This window comes from Heloderma suspectum, chromosome 1 (genome assembly GCF_057233095.1).
Source record: "Heloderma suspectum isolate Gila_16-S chromosome 1, 16-S_ref, whole genome shotgun sequence".
In the NCBI taxonomy this organism is placed as follows: Eukaryota; Metazoa; Chordata; class Lepidosauria; order Squamata; family Helodermatidae; genus Heloderma; species Heloderma suspectum.
Window position 1 is genome coordinate 344,971,608 of NC_139458.1, and position 19,743 is coordinate 344,991,350.

The 19,743-nt window shown below is 45.9% G+C and overlaps 1 protein-coding gene across 1 annotated transcript in view; it reads left to right on the forward strand.

Annotated features, from left to right (window-relative positions):
• The window catches only part of GRM1 (glutamate metabotropic receptor 1), a 310,285-nt gene that overhangs the window by 74,054 nt on the left and 216,488 nt on the right, over positions 1–19,743 (forward strand). Inside the window, exon 2 of the mRNA XM_084827777.1 lies at positions 19,041–19,290. Within this exon, the coding sequence (XP_084683903.1) occupies positions 19,041–19,290 (250 nt within the window). The remainder of the gene's footprint in view (positions 1–19,040; positions 19,291–19,743) is intronic.

A 19,743-nucleotide genomic window follows, 5' to 3' on the forward strand; every position in this document is an offset into this window, starting at 1 on the left:
TTGCACAACCTCACTGAGAACCTGTAAACCATCAGTTGGTCCATGTTACCACAGGAGCAGATACCATGTGGGCTTTCCTAGGAAGTTCAGATCTCCCCCTTCCTGATGCCAGCTTGAACACCTCTCTGGCCTAGGAGCCTCAGAACACCGACTGCCTTCAAGTTGAAAGTAGCCTGATCCAAAGGATTTTGGGCTCTTATGCAAATTTGTGGGCCATATTTGTAATATCGTAACCAGCCCAGTACAGAAAGGTAATTTGCCTGTCATCTTGTATTTTTCTATTTTAATGCTGGTTTTGTCTGAATTTTATAAAATAAACTACTTTTATTCTGATAATAGTTATCTACAGGCATCAAAGCACTGCATCCATGTTTACAATAACAGCATGCCTTCAATTATTTGGTTACATCAGCCTTCCACAGCCTGGTGCCCTTCAGATGTGTTGGCCTTCAGCTCCCATCATTCATGGCAAGACTGCCATTGACCATGCTGGCTGAGGAATAAGGGAGTTATAGGCACCAGGTTGGGGAAGCCTGGATTATATGCTTTCCTAAAAGTGCTTCATGTCCAGGGTAGCAAAGGGAAGACAGAACTTGTTCAGAGGGAGGAGAGGGCAAATAGGACAGTCCCTCCTCAAAGTGTGCATTTATTGGGGGCATCCATGCTCATATTGGGCCTAAAACATGGTGGTAGCCAGTGATATCTATCTCTACCTTTTTGTGATGTTAAAAACACATTTCAGTTGAACCAGCTGCAGGTGCAAGTATAAGAGGGTAGTAAACATTCCTGCTGAGCACTGGGCTTCCCACATACCCATGCTTTTCTTTTAACAAGAAATAAATCCTATATGAGCAAAAACAACCTCCCAAATCCCAGTAGAAAGACACACATGTGGCAGAGGTGTGTGTGCAAGTGCGAGCGCATACAGACACACACACACACACATGGAATGCTCAGAGAATGGCAAACATTGGATAAGTCACTAGTTCAACTTCATATCCGAATCAAATGGAGAACTATTTAATAATCTCATAGTGCAGGACAGATTTCTCTGTTTCTTCTTCTGCGAATGTATTTCTTCATGTTAAAATGACTCTCAGCTCATGAATCGAGAGCAACTTACAATAAATCACCACAAAACAACTAGTCATAATATGACCAGCAATCCAATAGCATCCTGCAGACACATTGCTACAACAGTAGAAATCTGGGTCCTCAAAAGACTGCAGCCAATATCTTAGCACTCAGCTCCCTAGAGTTGAATGGCAGTGTTGTATACTGAACTGAGTGCTGGACATAGAGCAAGGAGGCTTGAGTTCAAATCCTAACTCTGCCATGAAGCTCACCGGATAATCTTGAGCTAGTTGCATCTAACCCATCTCTCAGGGTTGCCTTAATAAAACGAAATAAACTCCATTTGGGCTGCTCTGAATCCCTTAGGGGGATACAAATGAGATAATCAACCCCCAGCCCCCAGTTACTAAACTATGTGCAGATTAGTTGGATGCCCAAACAGGCCCAGTAAGAAAGTCCGAATGGATACCTTAAAAAAAATCATTTTTATTGTGAAATTTGAACAACAACAACAAATTATAAAAAGAAAGAAGATATATATATATATATATATATATATATATATATATATATATACATACACACACACACACACACACACACACACACAGACACTGACACGAGCCCCTGGAGTTGATCTTCCTCCTCACCACTGCAATCTGCTTTTTTTGTTTGTTACCTGCTTCTCACTCTGGCTCAGACAACGGTGGTGGTGAGAAGGAGGATCAGTAGATGGCACCGTCTGCTTGCTCCCTGCCTGCCCAGCAAGTGGGAGCAATGATAAGAAAGAGGGTGAAGAGCAAGAGCAGCTGGTGACAATGGTGGCGAGAAGGTAGATTCATGGGAAGTTGTGGCTTGTAGGCTGGGTACGCAGCCCTTGTGCCACGTGCCGGGTTTGGATGGCATGGCAACCCGCCCTGCATCGCAGGTAATTATGCAAATGGCAGTTGTGTGCACAAGTTGCGTGGGGGCGAGGGAAGGAGCCATGCTGGCTTCTGTTACTCCCGTGATCCTACAGACCCTACCATAGATGGAGGAGGCCCATATAGGGTGTCTTACCCAGGGGCCCTCGAAACCCTAGAGCTGGCGTTGTAGAGGAGCATTGCAATGTGATTCTCTCACCTGCAGACTGAAGTGGTGCAATGTAATTCTAGCAGCCCAATACTCGGGTACTCCACCTCCGTTTGCTGCATGAGTAAATCAGGCCTAAGGTGGAAGCAGAAAAGGAGGCTAAATGGACATCAGACGATGCAATACTAAGGCGTGTTTGGTTGTGGCCGCGTGGCGTGTGATGCCAAGAAAATGACAGTGTGCAGTAACGTGCTAGGCATGAAAGCAGGGCTGCAGCACCTCTTTCAGACCAAGGGCCAAATTCCATTTTGGGGAAGCTTTGGGGGCCGCATTCCAGTGGTGGGTGGGGCTGAAGGCAAAAGGGATGGGGCCAAATCGCCACATATTCCAGCACATTTTAGCTTCAAGCTCTTCCGATGTCAGGAACGAATCTGAGCATGTGGAGATGTCTAGCAGCTCAGATTCAGAAGGGGAACAGCCAGAACAGGGGGAAGCATCCTCCCTAGTGAGCTCAGATATGGCAAGGCTTTCTTCTGAAGACCTTGACACACAGATGGCCCAGCCTGAACGGCTCCCCCATTCCTCCACCATGAGAACCCAGGTTTCGGGGGAGGAGGAGGGCAAGGGGCGTGACTTGAGGGATGCTAGAGTCCATCACAGAGCGAAGCGGGGAAAGTTAGGGGCAAGGCTCCACCAGGTTAGCCACTCACGGAAGCCAACATAGGAGGGAGCAACCCGAAGGGAAGGGCATCCCTGTGAAGCTAGTCTGGCGGAGAAATTCTTGCCCAGACTGCCGATAACTTCCCCAACTTCCACATTGGCTCCTCTGTTGATATTCAGAGATGTGTGGATTAGCTGTTTCACTGCAGTCTGAGGGTTTCCTAGAATCTGCATTTGTAAAGAAGCGAGTAATTAACTAATAAGGTGATCCTGAAGCCTTGTTTCCTGGAGTGTGTTGATTGCAAAGGGAGAGGACAAAGGAATGTGACATCCTGCCAGTAACTAAGTCTTAGGAGAAGAATTTCAATCTGTTAGAATTGGGGTGGGGATACAAAAGGCCAGAAAACCACCAAGTGATCAGTGGTGGGGGGGATGGACAGGTGAGGCCAGGGGTAGGGGGAATGGCTGCCTGGGGAACCACAGAGGGCCAGACTGAGACCACAGATGAGCTGGATTTGGCTGTCAGGCCTGAGGTTCTGCACCCCTGTATTAAAGGATGACGGTCAAGTCTGGACAACCTTAGGAAATCAGAATTTGGCAAGCATCCAAAAGTTCATTTAATAGATAGCTCATGCATCCACATTCCTTGGCTGTTCAAAACCATGTGATCACCACATCACAGGCTTCATTGCTGGTCTTTGAGCATGTAGCTTAACTCTCTGTCTCTGCAAAATCTCAAAGGGGTTTGTTTGCGGGGGGGGGGAGCTTTTATTCTTAAAACAGAAAGCATTTGGAGAATGCTGCTGTTCAGACTTGAAAGTGCCAAATATGCCCCGCTATTACTTATTAGCTGCTGCCTCGAACGTCTGTCCAATGTGGTTCCTTATAAGGCACTCTTGTTACCATAGTACCAGATCACCTCACCAGTTCTCATGTATTTAGCTTTACAATTCCCATATGAGGCAGGCTATTACTAAGCTGTTCATTTTATAGCTAAGGTATTAAAGAAAGGGGGATCCTAGAACAGTATGGCTCAAAGGAGCTTGAAGGTAATCTAGTTCTAAGTCCTAGAGACAAAGTCATTATAGCCAGTAACCCAAATGAGGGACCACCATGACAGTGATCAAGAAGACCAAGGTGCCCCTTGCTATAGATGCTTAGATGGCCAAGGATGCTTAACCAAGAATAACCAAAGATGCTTATTGCTTAGGTAACCAAGTGAGTGCTTCCAGATGGAGGTCTCCTACCGCTACCTAGGGATGGGCAAACAAGCAATATTGAGATCACTAGGATTCTTCGAATATGATCTTGTGCCTGACTCCTATTAATGTTTGCGGTTGCTGCTTCCTTTTTGTGAATGGGAAACTTGTGCAAAATGAGCAGTGATCTAATGGGAGATTTGTGCAAATCTCCTGGAATTTGTGCAGATCTCCCCAAATTTGTGCTAATTTCCCCAAATTTGTGCAGATTTTCTCCGTAGACTAAAGTGGGGCTGATTCAGTCCACTGAAGATATTTGCACAAATCGAAAAGGGAACTGGGACAAGACTAATATGAGCACATGTCTGACAATTTGCAAATATTTTTGGTGGACCCATGTTCACTCTCGCATTTGGGGCTTTGAATGGGGCATGCTTGCATATTTTGTGAGCAAAAATGAAATTCTCACACATCCCTATTGCTACCTATCAAAAAGTATTTTGCAGCTATTCCATCTTTTCTTCTAACAGATTTGTGTGTGTGGGGGGGGAGAGGCGGGAAGTGGTGGGAAAACACGGGAGTGTTACAAATGGAAGATGTTGTCATCTGGGTCCATGTAAAATTCTGCAACTAATTACATGAGGACGATTACATGAGAAAAATCTGATCTGGAAGCAGCCAGTGAAATGCAAGAAATCCAGATGACACAAACCCATGAACTTCATGCAACAAAAACTGTAAATGCCACCAGATATTGAGGATCCATTTTGATGGTGCATAGTGGGAGGAATTGTTTTCTAATTCTAAATATGTTGATGGCTTCAGAAATGCTTCCAGCCACCCATGCAGTCTCTTGCATATTTTGCTTGGGGTGCTTGTTTGTAATGGCCAAAACTGGAAGAAGGCATGGCTGATCGGCTGGAACACTGAAGAAGTTGCATGCCCAACTTGTGATTGTTTGCTAGGATAATTAAACTCTGCCTAAAGGTTGCATTTTGGCCACCAGATGGTGCTCACATTGATCTGTGTGAATAATGTGAAAGGAAAATGGAGAAAGATATAGATAGATAGATAGATAGATAGATAGATAGATAGATAGATAGATAGATAGATAAAATGTATATATTGATAGACCAACCCTATCCCTGACTTAGGCTCAGAGTTATGATCGCTCCTAAATCTTCCTGTGCTGGCAGAGCCAGAAAGATATGCCAGCACTGGGACTCCACACTGCTTACAACCCGCCACCCCACCCCGCCGGTCACGGTCAGTGCAAGAGGCAAAACACAGGTGGAGCAGGGGCACAGATTCTCCAGATTCTCTTATGCTCACCTGGGGCTCATTCCCTAACGTTAGGTCTGCACAAGAGGTGGCATAGGGTTAAACATTCCCATTGGAGTCCATCGACAGCACCAGGTAAGCGCCCCTGTAGCTGCAATGGAGAATAGGATTTTGACTAACTGTGATGCCAGCCCTGGCACACACACGCAGCCCACCATGCTGGGGGTTGCAGGACTTTTTTTCTGCCTAAACATGCCTAGGATTGCGCCCTTAGTCTGAGTCACTGGTATTGTCTTCTCCTGCTCTACCCACCTCACTCCTTTCTTCCAGCACACACAGAGGCAAGGATGCTCCCCACCCCCATGCCATGTGAGCCACTTCCAAGGAACTTTCAGATTCCTTCCTTGAAAAAGGGGGAAAGGTATGATATCGATGTAATAACCAATAAAGTAAATGAACACAGACTGCCAGAAGGCCTGCAGCAGCAGCAGCAGCAGCAGCAGCAATCAGTAGAAGCCAGTCATTCCTTTGCCAGCTTTGTCTTCCTAGGGCTCCCCCTGCCTTTCCAGAGTGCATGACAGGCTGTAGTGCCACAGGTGCAGCAGTACCCAGCTTGGGGATGCAGTGAAGATGAAAGCTACACCTTTCCCTTGCTGTCTTTTGTGTAGTTGTCAGAGGCAGAGAGGCCCTACAAGGAGAGAACGGTTGGCATCTGTACCACTATGTTGCTTATAGAATTCACTACTGGAATTCATGGAATACACTCACTGTTTCAGCAGTGTCTGCTTTTGTGGGGGTTGGCAGACAGGGACCCCCTGCCTTGTTACCTAAACCAGCTGATGGGGCACACAAGTGGGAAAGAGAGGGCTGTGGGTTCTTTACAATGCTCCATCGTGGCTGCATCACTGCCCTTGCTTGTCACAGCACAAACGAGGATTATGAGGAAGACCCCTCCACTTCAGTGGCCTCGGGAACCCCCCTTTGTTACTGCAAAACCAAGCAGAGGGCTGCGTGATGGGGAGAGAGGTGGTTGGGGCCGCTGATAACAAGGTTCAGGGTGGAGACCAGCAAGCATGGGCAAGCAACCCAATTCAATGAGGGTACTGGGACTGAAGCGGGAGACCCATTCCTGCTCCATCTGACTAGCTCGTGTCTCGTCTTTGAACAAATGTGTCTGTGACTCACCTGACTAAGAGAGAAAACAGAGGCTATATGGACAGACCCCACTCAGCAACAATTGTATGAATCCCAGCTGAGTGTTTTGGGTTTCAAGAATTTATTTATGTGGGTTGTGGTCCCTGAAACCCCTCTCAAGGCAAACAACTTGAAGTGGTACCACAAACAATATATATTTATTGCTCATGTGGCATTAAAGAATAACACATCTTTGTAATAATGAAACAAGCAAAACACATTACTACATACATGCAATTAAGATGATTGGAAGCATGATAGAAATCATGGCTAGCATGTTTCTTAGTAAAATTAAATTAGCATATTCCTCTCAACCAACAAAGCAGTCCTCATTAAGATCTTATAGTTACCTATCTGGCAAGCATGGTTTGCAGAGCAAAGGTAATCATGCTTGATAGGCTTCCTGTTCTCCCAGGTTCTCTCTGGGCCATCAGATCAAACCTTTGCTTTTTATAGTGTTTATGTTGATGACCTCTTCCTAAGTTTCAGACTAGGTCATCATACCATGGTTCCTATTTCTCTTAATGGAGCCAGGTTTGACATTGACACTAGTAACACCTTAATGAAGGCATCCCTGCTAAGCTAAGCAGCTTTCTGCCTCCAATGCTTAACCAACCCACTTGTGGCAGCCATTCTTCATTTCCAAGAATATATTCCATTGATCACAGTTAGCTCGCAACACACACAGAACTAGTCACAACTGTTACTAATCACTTACAGTTAGCATATACAGATGATTAGGAATAGCACTCCTATGAAATACAATGAATAGGGATGTACAGATTGTATAAAATCGGTTCTGTCTGTGTTTTGTGAATTGTCAGGTGCCTTTCGTTCCATCATCCGCCCATCAATGGAATTGGATTTTGTTTACTTTCCAAATTTGCGCAAATTTGCAATTGCGCAAATTGGCATTTGTGCAAAGTTGCATATGCAAAGATGCTCAAATTCCACGAAAATGCACAAATTCCCCCCAAATGCACATTTTCATGCTTTAGCTTATGGGGGAAATGCATATTTTTGGCTGGGTTTTTTTATTTTGCGTATTTTTCTACAGATGAAATTTGCACAAAATTCAGAAAAGTTGGAAAAACAGTCAACAAGTCCAGGGAATCCACCTGACAGGGGATCCACCTGCCAGCTGGTCCACTGCAGAATCCATGGGTCTGATTCATAAAAATCCAAACTCATTTGGTTCCACTGCGGATTTCTCCAACATCGCTAACAATGAATTCTTATCAACAGTACACGTTACGTTCATACGCTGTGACAAGATGCGCTGAAGAGAGGCAGTCAAAATGAAAGACATCCTGGGGCATGAGTGGGTCTGTCTTCCCAGGGATTAAGCATGGGAGCTGTTGTGTACTGAGGTTGGGTTCCAATAAATTGCAGCCCCACATGGAGATCTTTTAATGTATGGTCTAGGTGGCTGTGCTCTCTGGGCCTCGCTCAAAGGCTGGAGGGAGGGGAGAGAGAGGGAAGGGAAGGTCTGTGTCACATGCCAAGGTCCCAGAGGACTACAAAGGCTCTATTTGTCTGCTGTGTCTCTCATTTTGGTTGTGTGGCTGCGGAATTGCTCTGGAGAGTGGGAGAACTAATTCCCCCCTCTCTACTCTGCAAGTCCCTTCTTTCACCTTTAAAAGAACGTTTCCTGGAAGAACACCCAGAAGAAAAGCTTTGCCTTGTAGAGGTCACTTCAATATCTCCACATGGTGCAGCTCCAAGCTTTGACTCCTGTTTCCATCCCAGCACCCTTCCCCCTGAGGAACCAAGCTGCTTCTGGTGCTGGCTCCCATGAGCTTCCTGTTGCCTGGTCTACCTTGTAAGGACATTTCCCTTGCAAAAAGCTTGCTCTTCTCAGATGGTCACCAAAATACAACAGGGTGGAGGCACTCCTACAGCAGGATTTGAACCCTTCCTCTGAGAAGCCCATGGGTTCTCTATGCCTGCTTCCTACCCCCTGGGCAATGGAGCTAGTTGGGTACTGCTAATGGAACTGGGTTCTTCCTTTCTTTTCTGTCCGTGGCACTTTGTCTGGCAAAGGTGTGGGGTTTTGCCATTATTTCTGGGCTAGTGCTGCCTTTAAACCACTATGCGTGAGGAGCCCTTGGGTTTGTGTCTATGGTTGTCAGTTTCTGCCCTCCTTACCACTGTCCTGTGGTGATCTGCTGTGGACAAGATGCTGACAGTTCCTGCAATGCTGTTTGTAAGGGTGTGTTTGTGTGTGTGTGTGTGTGAGAGAGAGAGAGAGAGAGGTGTACTGAATGGGGTAGCATCATTGTGCTGTTAGTGCAACTACCACATGTCTTATCTGTGGCTTCCACGTATGGTTATTATGGTTATTATGGGGATGTGGTAGACACCTAGTGACTGGTGAGTGTAGGCAGAGTTGCTAGGAGCACTGTTGAATTGTCTGCTGGTCTTGCTAAATTAGCACTTGTGTGTGCACTCATTCTCATGTCTCCGACTGCTGGTTGGTTGAGCATAGGATAAGAATATAAGAAGAGCTATGCTGGATGAGACAAGGGTCCATCTTATCCAGCGTTCCATTCACACAGTGGCCAAACAGCTGCCCACAGGAAACCCACAAGCAGGATAGGTGTCAGGGTGGAAACTGAGCCAATAAAACCCCAGAGCAGTTCTGATTCTGAGGAGGATCAGCAATCCGTGGGAGAGAAGCCAGCTCATCCCTCACAGGCACAGCAGCTGGCAGACATTCCTCCTGCTGGCATTCCTGAGATAGATATTGATCTTAGCAGTGAGTAAGTGCGGGAACAAGATTTGCTAGATGCTCAACGCAGATGCAGGGAGCGACGAGCGATGGAGGGCACGGAAAGGAGGCATAGCGCCCATTTGGCGCGCAAGCAACGGCCATGTCCTGTGGACCCAAGAGAAAGAGGGAGGATCTCTCCCTAGCCCATAAGTTCAGGGTCTTCACGTGACTCTCCTTCAAACGGGGATCAACTGCCTACTCGGCGCATAGGCCACTCTGCTGTTCCTTGCTTAGTCGCTGGTAAATAGCATCTGAAAGAGTAATTAAGTTGTAATAGGATTAAAGTCTTGAAAAGAATCCTTTCGTCTGTGTCTTGAGTTGGCTATTGGGGTCTACTGAAAGAGGCCACTAGGGCGCTCCTGACAATAGGAGTACAATAGCACCCTCCCACCCATGTTCCCCAACAACAGGTGTACATAGGAATACTGCCTCTGATACTGGAGGTACCATATAGCCATCAGGACTAGTACCCATTGATAGCCTTCTCCTCCAGGAGGTTGTGTAACTAGGGGTGTACGGTTTCCCCACCGTCTGTTCCGGTGGGGAATCCATGGGGGGGGGAGGCGATCCATTCCTCCTCCCCCCCGGAATCCTCCAGAGCGGTTCCGCTCTGCTCGGATTCCGGGGGGGGGGAACTGGCTTGGGGGCGCTTACCTTCTCTCCTGCCAGACAGAGATGTTCACCTCCTCCCTGTCCCTGCCGATTGCCATGTCTTTAAAAAAAGAAAAGAAAAGGCAATCGGGAGGATGTGCCCATAGACTGACACGCAAATAGAGTCATGAATCTTGTGTATAAGTCTATGTGTCCATAGGCTTATACGCAAGATTCACTGCTCTATTTTGCGTAGAAGTCTATGGGCACATGCGATCAGCAGGATGTGCCCATAGACTTCTACACAAAATAGAGCGGTGAATCTTACGTATAAGCCTATGGACACATAGACTTATACACAAGATTCATGACTGTATTTGGGTATAAGTCTATGGGCATATCCTCCCGATCGCCATTTAAAAAAAAAAAAAGACATTTTTTTAAGGCAATCGGCAGGGACAGGGAGGAGGTGAACAGCTCTGGATGGAAGAAGCAGCTGAGTGCCGTTCCGCCTCCAGTCCGAGGTAAGTGGTCCCGATCCGCTGCGGATTCCTCATCTGAATCCACAGTGGATTTCTCTGACATCCCTATGTGTAATAGGGATGTACGAAAGTCACTTACCTGTTCGCGGATTATGTTGATGGTGGGGGGAGACGTTCCGTCCCTCCCCCCAGAATCCTCGCTGGGGGGGAGGCGCTCTGCGCCTTCCCCCTGGAATCCTGGCCAGCTGGCTCCACTCTGCAGGGATTCTGTGGAGCTGCCGGCCGGCTCCACCAGCAGCTGGACATCTGGCCGCTGGCTAGCAGGGATGCAAATGGCGGTGGCCGTAGCCACCGCCGTTTGCGTCCCTGCAGTCAGCCGTGATAGGCTATGTAAATGTTTACGTAGCCTATCATGTCTGACTTTAAAAAAAACAACAACAACGCGCGTACGCAAATGGCGGCGGTCACGGCCGCCGCCATTTGCGTTCCTTATTTTGGCACGTCTTAGTTTACGTCAAGATTTATGTAGACTAAGACGGCGAAAATAAGGGGAACACAAATAGCGTAGCGGATGCTACTATATTTGCATTCCCCTTATTTTCGCCATCTTAGTTAGGGATGTCAGAGAATTTCGCCACGAATCTCGGGGAGGCCGAATGCGCTGGCATCGAAATCGTCACCCTCGAAATCGGTGACGAAACGGTCTGCCCCCCCGCCCCCCCCGGGATGGGACTTACCTTGGGCGAAACTCCCTGGCAGCGGCGGCGGCTCTGGCGGCGGTGGCTGCCGGTCTTCCGACCGGCTGCCGCCGCCGCCATTTCCAGTAAAAAAACAAAACAAAACAAAAAAACGTGATAGGCTACGTAAAGATTTACATAGCCTATCACGGCTATATTTTTAAAAAATACCGTGATAGGCTATGTAAATGTTTATGTAGCCTATCATGGCTGAGTAAAAAAAAAACAAAAAAAACCCCGCGCGTACGCAAATAGCGAATGCTATTTGCGTTCCCCTTATTTTCGCCGTAGTCTACGTAAATGTTTACGTAGACTAGATGTGCCAAAATAAGGAACGCAAATGGCAGCGCCCATGGGTGCTGCCATTTGCATACACGCGGGTTTTTTTTTACTCAGCCGTGATAGGCTACGTAAACATTTATGTAGCCTATCATGGCTGACTGCAGGGATGCAAATGGCAGCGGCTATGGCCGCCGCCATTTGCAGACCCGGCTGGCCAGGATTCGCGGCGGGAGGCTTTCTTTTTTTTTTTTAAAGTCAGACGTGATAGGCTACGTAAACATTTACATAGCCTATCACGGGTTTTTTTTTTAACCTAGTTGTGATAGGCTACGTAAATCTTTACGTAGCCTATCACGTCTTTTTTTTTTTTAAACTGGAAATGGCGGTGGTGGCAGCTGGTCGGAAGACCGGCTGCTGCAGCCGCCGCCGCACCGCCACTGGAGCCGCTGCTGCCTGGAAGATCCGCCCCAGGTAAGTCTCGTCCCGGGGAGGGGCAGGGGGGCAGGCCGTTCCGCCACCAATTTCGGGGGGCCGAATGCGCTGGCATTCGGCCTCCCCGAGATCCGTGGCGGAATTCTCTGACATCCCTAATGTGTAACTCCCTTTCAGAGCCATCCAACTTGGTGGCCATCGCTATATCTTGTGGTAGCGAATTCCATAGGATTGTGACTATTTCCTGCCAGCATTAGCTCTGGTGTAATGACGGCCACTTTAGCTGGGCCATAGGATTGCCCTGCAAGGCTGCAATGCCATGCACTGTTTCTTAGGAATGAATCCTTTGAACTCAGTGATACATATTTCCAACCCACACTCATTTAAATGCACACAGGATTGGTCTGTACTTACATATGCATGCAATGGATGCTCAGTATTATGGTTTGCTAAGCCACCAGGTCTCCCCAGGTTTAATACTGCGCTGTTCAGCATCTGCACTTGTGCAATGAAATAAAGCCTGTCAATGAATGGGCACTACATTCACACCACCAGAATTATAGCAGATCCACAAATCCTATATGGATTTTGTGCTGCTGTATCTCCTTGGCTCGTTCCAGGATCCACGCGCTACTGTACACCTCAAAATCCAGCAAAAGCCTTTATAAAGATTAGACTGAGTTGTAAACTGAACAACAAAGAGCATAGTACATAGGTTTGTCTCTCTTCAGTTCCTAATTCTTTAATGCAAGAAACCTGCTCTGCTTTTCTGAGCATTTCCCCCTTTGACTGACTTTCTACTGGAAAATGTCCTTAATATTAACAGTCTTGTGTGTTCTGCACTTCAATAGCTATCAGTTGCATAGGTAAAGAAAATGAAGCTTCCTTGTAGCAGACCACTGTTCTTGGCTGTCATACACAATTAATTGCACTGCTTGAGATTTTCAATAAAAAAGATCTCTTCAGGGAAGATAGTTTTTTGAAAGTTCTCTGTCCTGACCTAAATTTGCTTCCATTAAAGTCAAAAGAAGTCTTATATAAAATTTAAAATAAAAAGACAGTTCTGGACTTTCTGCCTGCTTTTTTCTCCCCTACCCCTTTCAGTAACACATGGACACTTGGAAATTGATACAGGATCATCAGGATTTGATGGGTTGTAAAGAAATAGGATTTCCAGTCCTGCTACGTTTAAAAAGTGTACATGAAGTGACCCAACCCAACGTGCATGTCATGAAGGAACCCTACACCTCTTGGTGGTATTCTCCTGGTACACGTGTAGGGGCTATGTGGAAAGGACTCAAGGGGGAAGTAACTTGGGAGGTTAAGACAAACCCTGCAATTGAATCCAGGGATTGTCTCCATCTCCAAGGAGACTTTCCCCTGGGGGAAGACAAACATACACAGTACCACATGTATGGTCCAGCCCTACTACCCAGTTGGCAGTAGAAAGAATCAGCTCTTCATGGAAGTGGGAATGGGATCTCAATCTGACCACAGCTCTGAGCATGCATCCCTGCTTCTCAGCTGGGCCAGGGCCTGCATGCACAAGACCTGTTTGTGCATACACCATTCCCATCCAGCTTGGGATACACATATAGAAGCCCCCTTCTGAGCACATCAGGGGTTGAATCCTACATTCAGCTGATGGAACTGCTTCCATCAGCAGAACTGGGAGGAGTCATTCCCACTCCTCCCTGCAGCCGCCTGTGTGCCCTCAAAATCTGCTTCCTAAGAACATAAGAAGAGCCCTGCTGGATCAGGCCAAGGGTCCATCTAGTCCAGCATTCTGTTCACACAGTGGCCGACCAGCTGCCCACAGGAAACCCACAAGCAGGACTTGAGTGTAACAGCACCCTCTCGCCCATGTTCCCCAGCAACTGGTGTACATAGGCATACTGCCTCTGATACTGGAGGTAGCATAGAGGCATCACAACTAGTAGCCATTGATTAGCTTTCTCCTCCAGGAATTTGTCTAACCCCCTTTTAAAGCTATCCAAATTGGTGGCCATTACTATGTCCTGTGGTAGCAAATTCCATAGTTTAACTATATGCTGTGTGAAGAAGTATCAGTCCTGAATCGGTCTCAAATCTCCCACTAATCAGCTTCATGGGGTGATTCCGGGTTCTAGTACTACGAGAGAGGGGAAAAAATGTTTGGGAAATGCTCTGGAGTATATTTTTGGTTGGCACAGAGGGCTACAGGGGGAAGACAGAGGGAGAAGGTCCTGTTGCGCTAGTGGATTTCCACTAGTGCAATGTTGGATTTCACCCAGGACGTTTTGAAATGAGGGTTGTTGTTGTTTTTTTATTGTGCAATGGCCCTGCCTCATTCATGGAATTTTATGGAGGTGGCGGGAGCAGAAGTCACCTTCCATTTGCAACCCATGTTTCCCCACTGCTACTTCTGCCTTTTTCCTTACCACAGAAAGCTCATTAAGGAGGGAAAGATAGAATAGCTGCACAATGTCTTTTCATTGGTAGCACTCGGAGCCATCAGTCTGGAAGAACCCATAATGCTCTTAATTGGATCTGGTTGATGGGCTTCTCACTCTCTTGAGGTGTGGAGTGAACAAGATAGGAAAGGAAAGGTTCCTCCTGTGCAAGCACCGCGTCATTACTGACCCCTAGAGGGATGCCTGCTTTCGCCGGCGTTTTCATGGCAGACTATAGCGGGGTGGTTTGCCATAGCCTTCCCCAGTCGTGACTACCTTTCCCCCAGCAAGCTGGGTACTCATTTTCCCGACCTCGGAAGGATGGAGGGCTGAGTCGACCTGAGCTGGCTACCCAACACCCGGCTTCCGCTGGGATCGAACTCAGGTCATGGGGAGAGTTTCGGTTGCGATACTGCCGCCTACCACTGTACGACACACGAGGCTCAAGATAAAGTCAGGTGCAAAAGCCAAATGGTGAGATCTTGAAGGAAGATCTTCAGAGGTTTCATAGTAAAGCCGGAGGGTACTTTCTCTGACAGCCCTCAACCCCACCCCCCTTCAGCCACTGTGAACAGCCTGGAGCTTCTCTGTTGTCTGTGGAAATATTCTGGAAATTCCACTGTTCTGAATTAGAGGGTTGTACAAACTTCTGAAGCTGGGTTGCAGGGGTTGTAATGTTGGTCCAACTTAGAGAAGACCGATTGGAATGAATGGAAATGTTAGTCTAACACTTAAGTTAGACTAACATTAAACAGGTGCCTTACCTCTCCAGCCACAAAGGAGAAGAAACCGGTAGAGTAGTCATAGTTCTCTACCAGTTTATAATTCACTTTTTATACTGTTTTGTATTAGCCAGTATGGCCTAGTAGTTACAGTGTTGAACTTGGACTGGGGAGACCTAGGTTCAAATCCCCAACTGTGAAGCTTACTGGGTGACCTGGGGCCAGTTATTCTCACTGAGCCAGGCCTACTTCACAGGGTTGTTGTGGGAATGAAACGAGGAAGGAGAGAAACCTTGTACTTCACCATGAGCTTGTGGAAGGAAATGCAGGGTATTTTCTGGTTTATTTTATTTATTATTAAATATATATCCCACCTTTTTTCCTCTTGCAGGGAACCTAAGGCAGCTTACATGATATTCTTCCTCTCCACTTTAGCCTCACAACAACCCTGTGAGGAAGGTTAGGCTGAAAGTCAGTGACTGGCCCAAAGTCACCCAGTGAGCTTCATGGCCGAGTGGGGACTAGAACCTGGACCTTCCAAGTCCCAGTCCAACACTCGAATCACTACACCACACTGACTCTCATTTGGTTAATAATAATTACTTATATACTGTTCTGCTGCCATGCATTTGAAAGGGGAAAGTCCTCTGAAGTTGTTACAGTGCTTCTACGAACTTTCATGGGTGAGGAGAAGTGGCCTTGTGGAAGCAGGCTCCTCCCTGAACCGATGTGCATGCACAAGAACATGTGAAGAGAGCCCCCACACATACAGCTGTAAGCACAGGGATTCTTCTCACAAGTTCTAATGAGTGTCCAAAAGCCTCCTCTTGTGAAGCCACGATCCTGCCAAATGTGTTCTTGGAGGCCCTGTAAAGCAGGGGTGGGTAGACTTCAGGCTTGAGGGATCCGCTACGCCATTTGCATGCCTCCCTTGGCCGTGATAGGCTACGTAAAGATTTACGTAGCCTATCACGGCAAAAAGGGAAGGACGCAAATGGCGTCCACTATGCTGGACGCCATTTTGCATCCTCACGGGGCAGTGGACAGAGCCGGCCGGATCCGGCGGTGCCAGCCTGCCAGGTAGGATCCGGCCGGGTCGGACTTCGCGGGGTGGCGTGGTCCATTCCGCCATCCCTACTGACTGGCAGATTCTGCAGCAGAGTGGCTTTTCCCAAGTCACATGGATTCCGTGGACTTGCAGACAGTTTGTTTTTACTTTCTGGAACGTTATGCGAATTTAGTCGTAGAAAAATATGTAAAAAGAACCCAGCTGAAAATGCACATTTCCTCCATAGGCTAAAGCATGAAAATGTATGGGGGGGGGGTGTTTTTGCACATTTTCACAAGTGTGAATTTTCACAAGTGTGAATTTGCGCAAATTCGGGAAATGGGAAAAAATCCAATTCCATCAAGGAGCGGATGAAGGAATAAAAGGCACCTGACAATCTGTGAAATGCAGACATAACAGATTTTACAACATCCGTATATCCCTAGCTGACGCTGTTTGCTGCTCCATCTTTTCTTATTTTATAAGCATTTTATAGTCAGGGGATGGCTGGTTGGGCCTGTACAGATGCTTATTTTATGACGTTTACATTTAAACTATATTATCCTTTTCTACACCCAACTGGTGCTTATTTCAAAGTCAATGTGCTTAGCATCAAGGCAGCAAAAGCGGACTCAATTTTATTCCTGTAGGCACGATGGTGATACAATTTAACTGAATTTCAAATGTGAAATTGAATATGCTCAAGGTATTTCTTTCTTTTAAAAAAATCAGGGTTGGCAGACACTTGTTATTTGCTCTAAAATATCAGGAATATAGAAGCAGTTGTAAAGCAGAGAATGGTGGGGAGGGGAGAAGGGAAATTTTAGTTGTGCGCTTCACAGCTGATATGGCCGCCTAAAGCCACCCCCAACCCCCCAGCCCCTGTCCAGCCTCTAAGATTATCCGGATGCATCCACTGTCGGGACCTGCTTTATTTGTTATTAGAACCTCAAGATCCACCTACTGGAGCCTGGTGCAAAAGACATTAAAGAATTCTGAGCCCAGGACTTGTTTCGAGTATCACAACTGAACAGAATTCACAGTCGTTTTGCACACAAAGCCTGGAAAGCCACTCCTGGTTACCCACCAAAACTACCTCCACCACCATGTTTCCTTCATTTAAGCAGTATAATTTAGGATGGGAAGTAATTTTGTTGTTGCTGTTGTTAACCAACTGGGAGTCAGCAATTGTTACCAGACTACCGTAAATCACCGAGAGACCTACCAGTAGATTCCCATCTATCGTCAGGTCACCCCTGCTATAAGAGTATAAAAAGGGGCTATACTTAAAAAAAGGGGTGGTGGTGGAGAGAGAGAGTATTATTATTAGTAGTTGTTGTAGTATTTATTAGATGTATTATTTGTTTATTTATTAGTAATACTTTTATACTGCTTAATATAGTAAAATCTCTAAGCAGTTCACATATAAATATTGAAAAATCACATTTAAAAAACACTACTAAAAACAACCTCAACTGCAGTAACAATACAAATCACATTTAAAACACACTATTAAAAACAATTTAAAAGCTACATGAATAATATAGAAACAATACAAAATGGAGCGGCATATGATCAGTTGCGATTTACAAGCCAGAGGAGGCCTGGGTGAACAAGTGTGTTTTCAGGAGGCGTTTGAAACATACCGACATTTTATGCCTCCCTAACTGCATGGGGGGAAGGTTCTCCAGTGGGTGGGTGCCACCACCAAGAAGATCCAGATTTCTCTTTAAGGAGACCCAAGGTGTTTTACAACAAAATGATAAAAAAACTTACAAAATATAAAACAGCTAAAAACGATTTTCATTAAAATACTGAAACATGATAAAACTAAAACATCAGAAAAACCTTAATGAAAACAACTGAGGCATAAACAAGCCCATCACATGCCTTCAGATGTCTGGGAGTGGACAGGCTTGACCTGGAGGTGAAAAGAATTCAGTGTTTGCCCCAGGTGGGACTCACTGGCCCTTTTAGAAAGGGAGAAAAGAAAATTGACGATATCATTGTTCTTGCATATTGTTTATAGTTGTTCCAAAAGCAAAACCTATACAGGACATGGAGGAGATTGTTCCAGTTCCATAAGACCTTGCAGAACAAGCATAATAGTCTTTACTCTGATTAATCTCATACCCACAGAAATAAAGGAGAGATATTCATGTAATAAACTGTATTTGAAGTATCCTAAAGGGCAACGGGTAGCAAAACAGAGCAGAATAGTATAGCTGAGCAACTGGTGAGCTCCAACCCAGATGGAGGGATGCATTGCAGCAATTAAGAGGAGAATGAAGATACCTTGCCGGTCTGAAGATTGGCGCTCTTTGTTCTCGGTTCACTGCTTATTCTTAGTGCCCTAACAGCTGACAGCACCATTGATTTCTATCTCCTCAGCATTAACAAGCCCCCAGAGTAAGTGCAATCCTTGCTTTCTTGGTTAACCCTTGCACGTCTTTTGTCCCTCTGCCTTCCAGATGCTTTGGGTATCTTGTTAACAAAGAAAAGCCAGCCTCGAATTAAAATATCTTTTAGGCTAGGAAGATTCATTATGTAAAATGTCACCCCACCCACAAAAACAAACAAAGGAATCACAAAGATCACTGCAGAATGCATTGTCTTTATCTTTCCCCCTCCCGCTTCCAGTAATTGTTCTTGCAAAAGTAATTAGACAATTTGAGCAAGACAGTACAACCTCCGTTATCTAGCTGACTTGCAAATCCATAGGATTTCGATAGTCAGATTTGGACACCATTTTGCAGCAGTGTTTCCTTGGATTAGCATTGCCACAAGTAGCCAGTAAAGGACAGTGAGTGATTATAGACAATTAACCATGCAATCCTATATATGTCTTCTCAGAAGTAAGCCCCATTTAGTTCAATAGCGTAGCTCTCAGGGAAGTGGGTATAGGACTGCAGTTAAGTGATCCAGCTAACTAAGATTTACGTAACAGGGAGAGCTATACACCTTCAGTTTACAATGTCAGGCAGCCTTTCAGATGCTTGCTGCCAATGTTACACTGAGATCCTAATAATAATAATAATAATAATTGTTTTACTTTTGTTTAGGAAATTATGGAGAGAGTGGCATGGAAGCATTCAAAGAGTTGGCTGCTCAAGAAGGCCTTTGCATCGCTCATTCTGACAAGATCTACAGCAATGCAGGAGAAAAGAGCTTTGAAAAGCTGTTACAAAAGCTCCGGGACAGGTTGCCAAAGGCCAGAGCTGTGGTTTGTTTCTGCGAAGGGATGACGGTCAGGGGAATACTCATGGCCATGAGACGCCTGGGAGTGCTTGGAGAACTCCTATTGATTGGGAGGTAGGCCATTTCAGTCATTTTTTGCAGTTGAATCAGGAGGAGGGAATTTGTGCCTTGGGTCAAATCACTGTGCTTGCTTATTCTAAATGCAGGTTTAGTAATGTAAAAAAACTAAATCACTGCCATAATTTCTCATTTCCTGCTACAAGCAAATGGTTGACATTATATTTAGGAAATGTATACTCTACCTGTCCATTAGAATAGCTCTCAAAAATGAAAATCAACAAATATTCCATATGTTATATAGTACAGATGAACAAAATTCCATATATATTAAATTTTGTACTAAAGTTGTGCCGTACATGTGCCTTCTGGTGAAATGGAGCACTCTGGTCTAACAAATGTTTAGCTTTCGCTAGTGTTTTGTGTTTGGGGTCAGTCTGTATTGCCTCCTGAGGTGCCTCACCATTCAGTGCTGCTGAGTACAAAGAGACTGAGGATTTCCCTGAATGC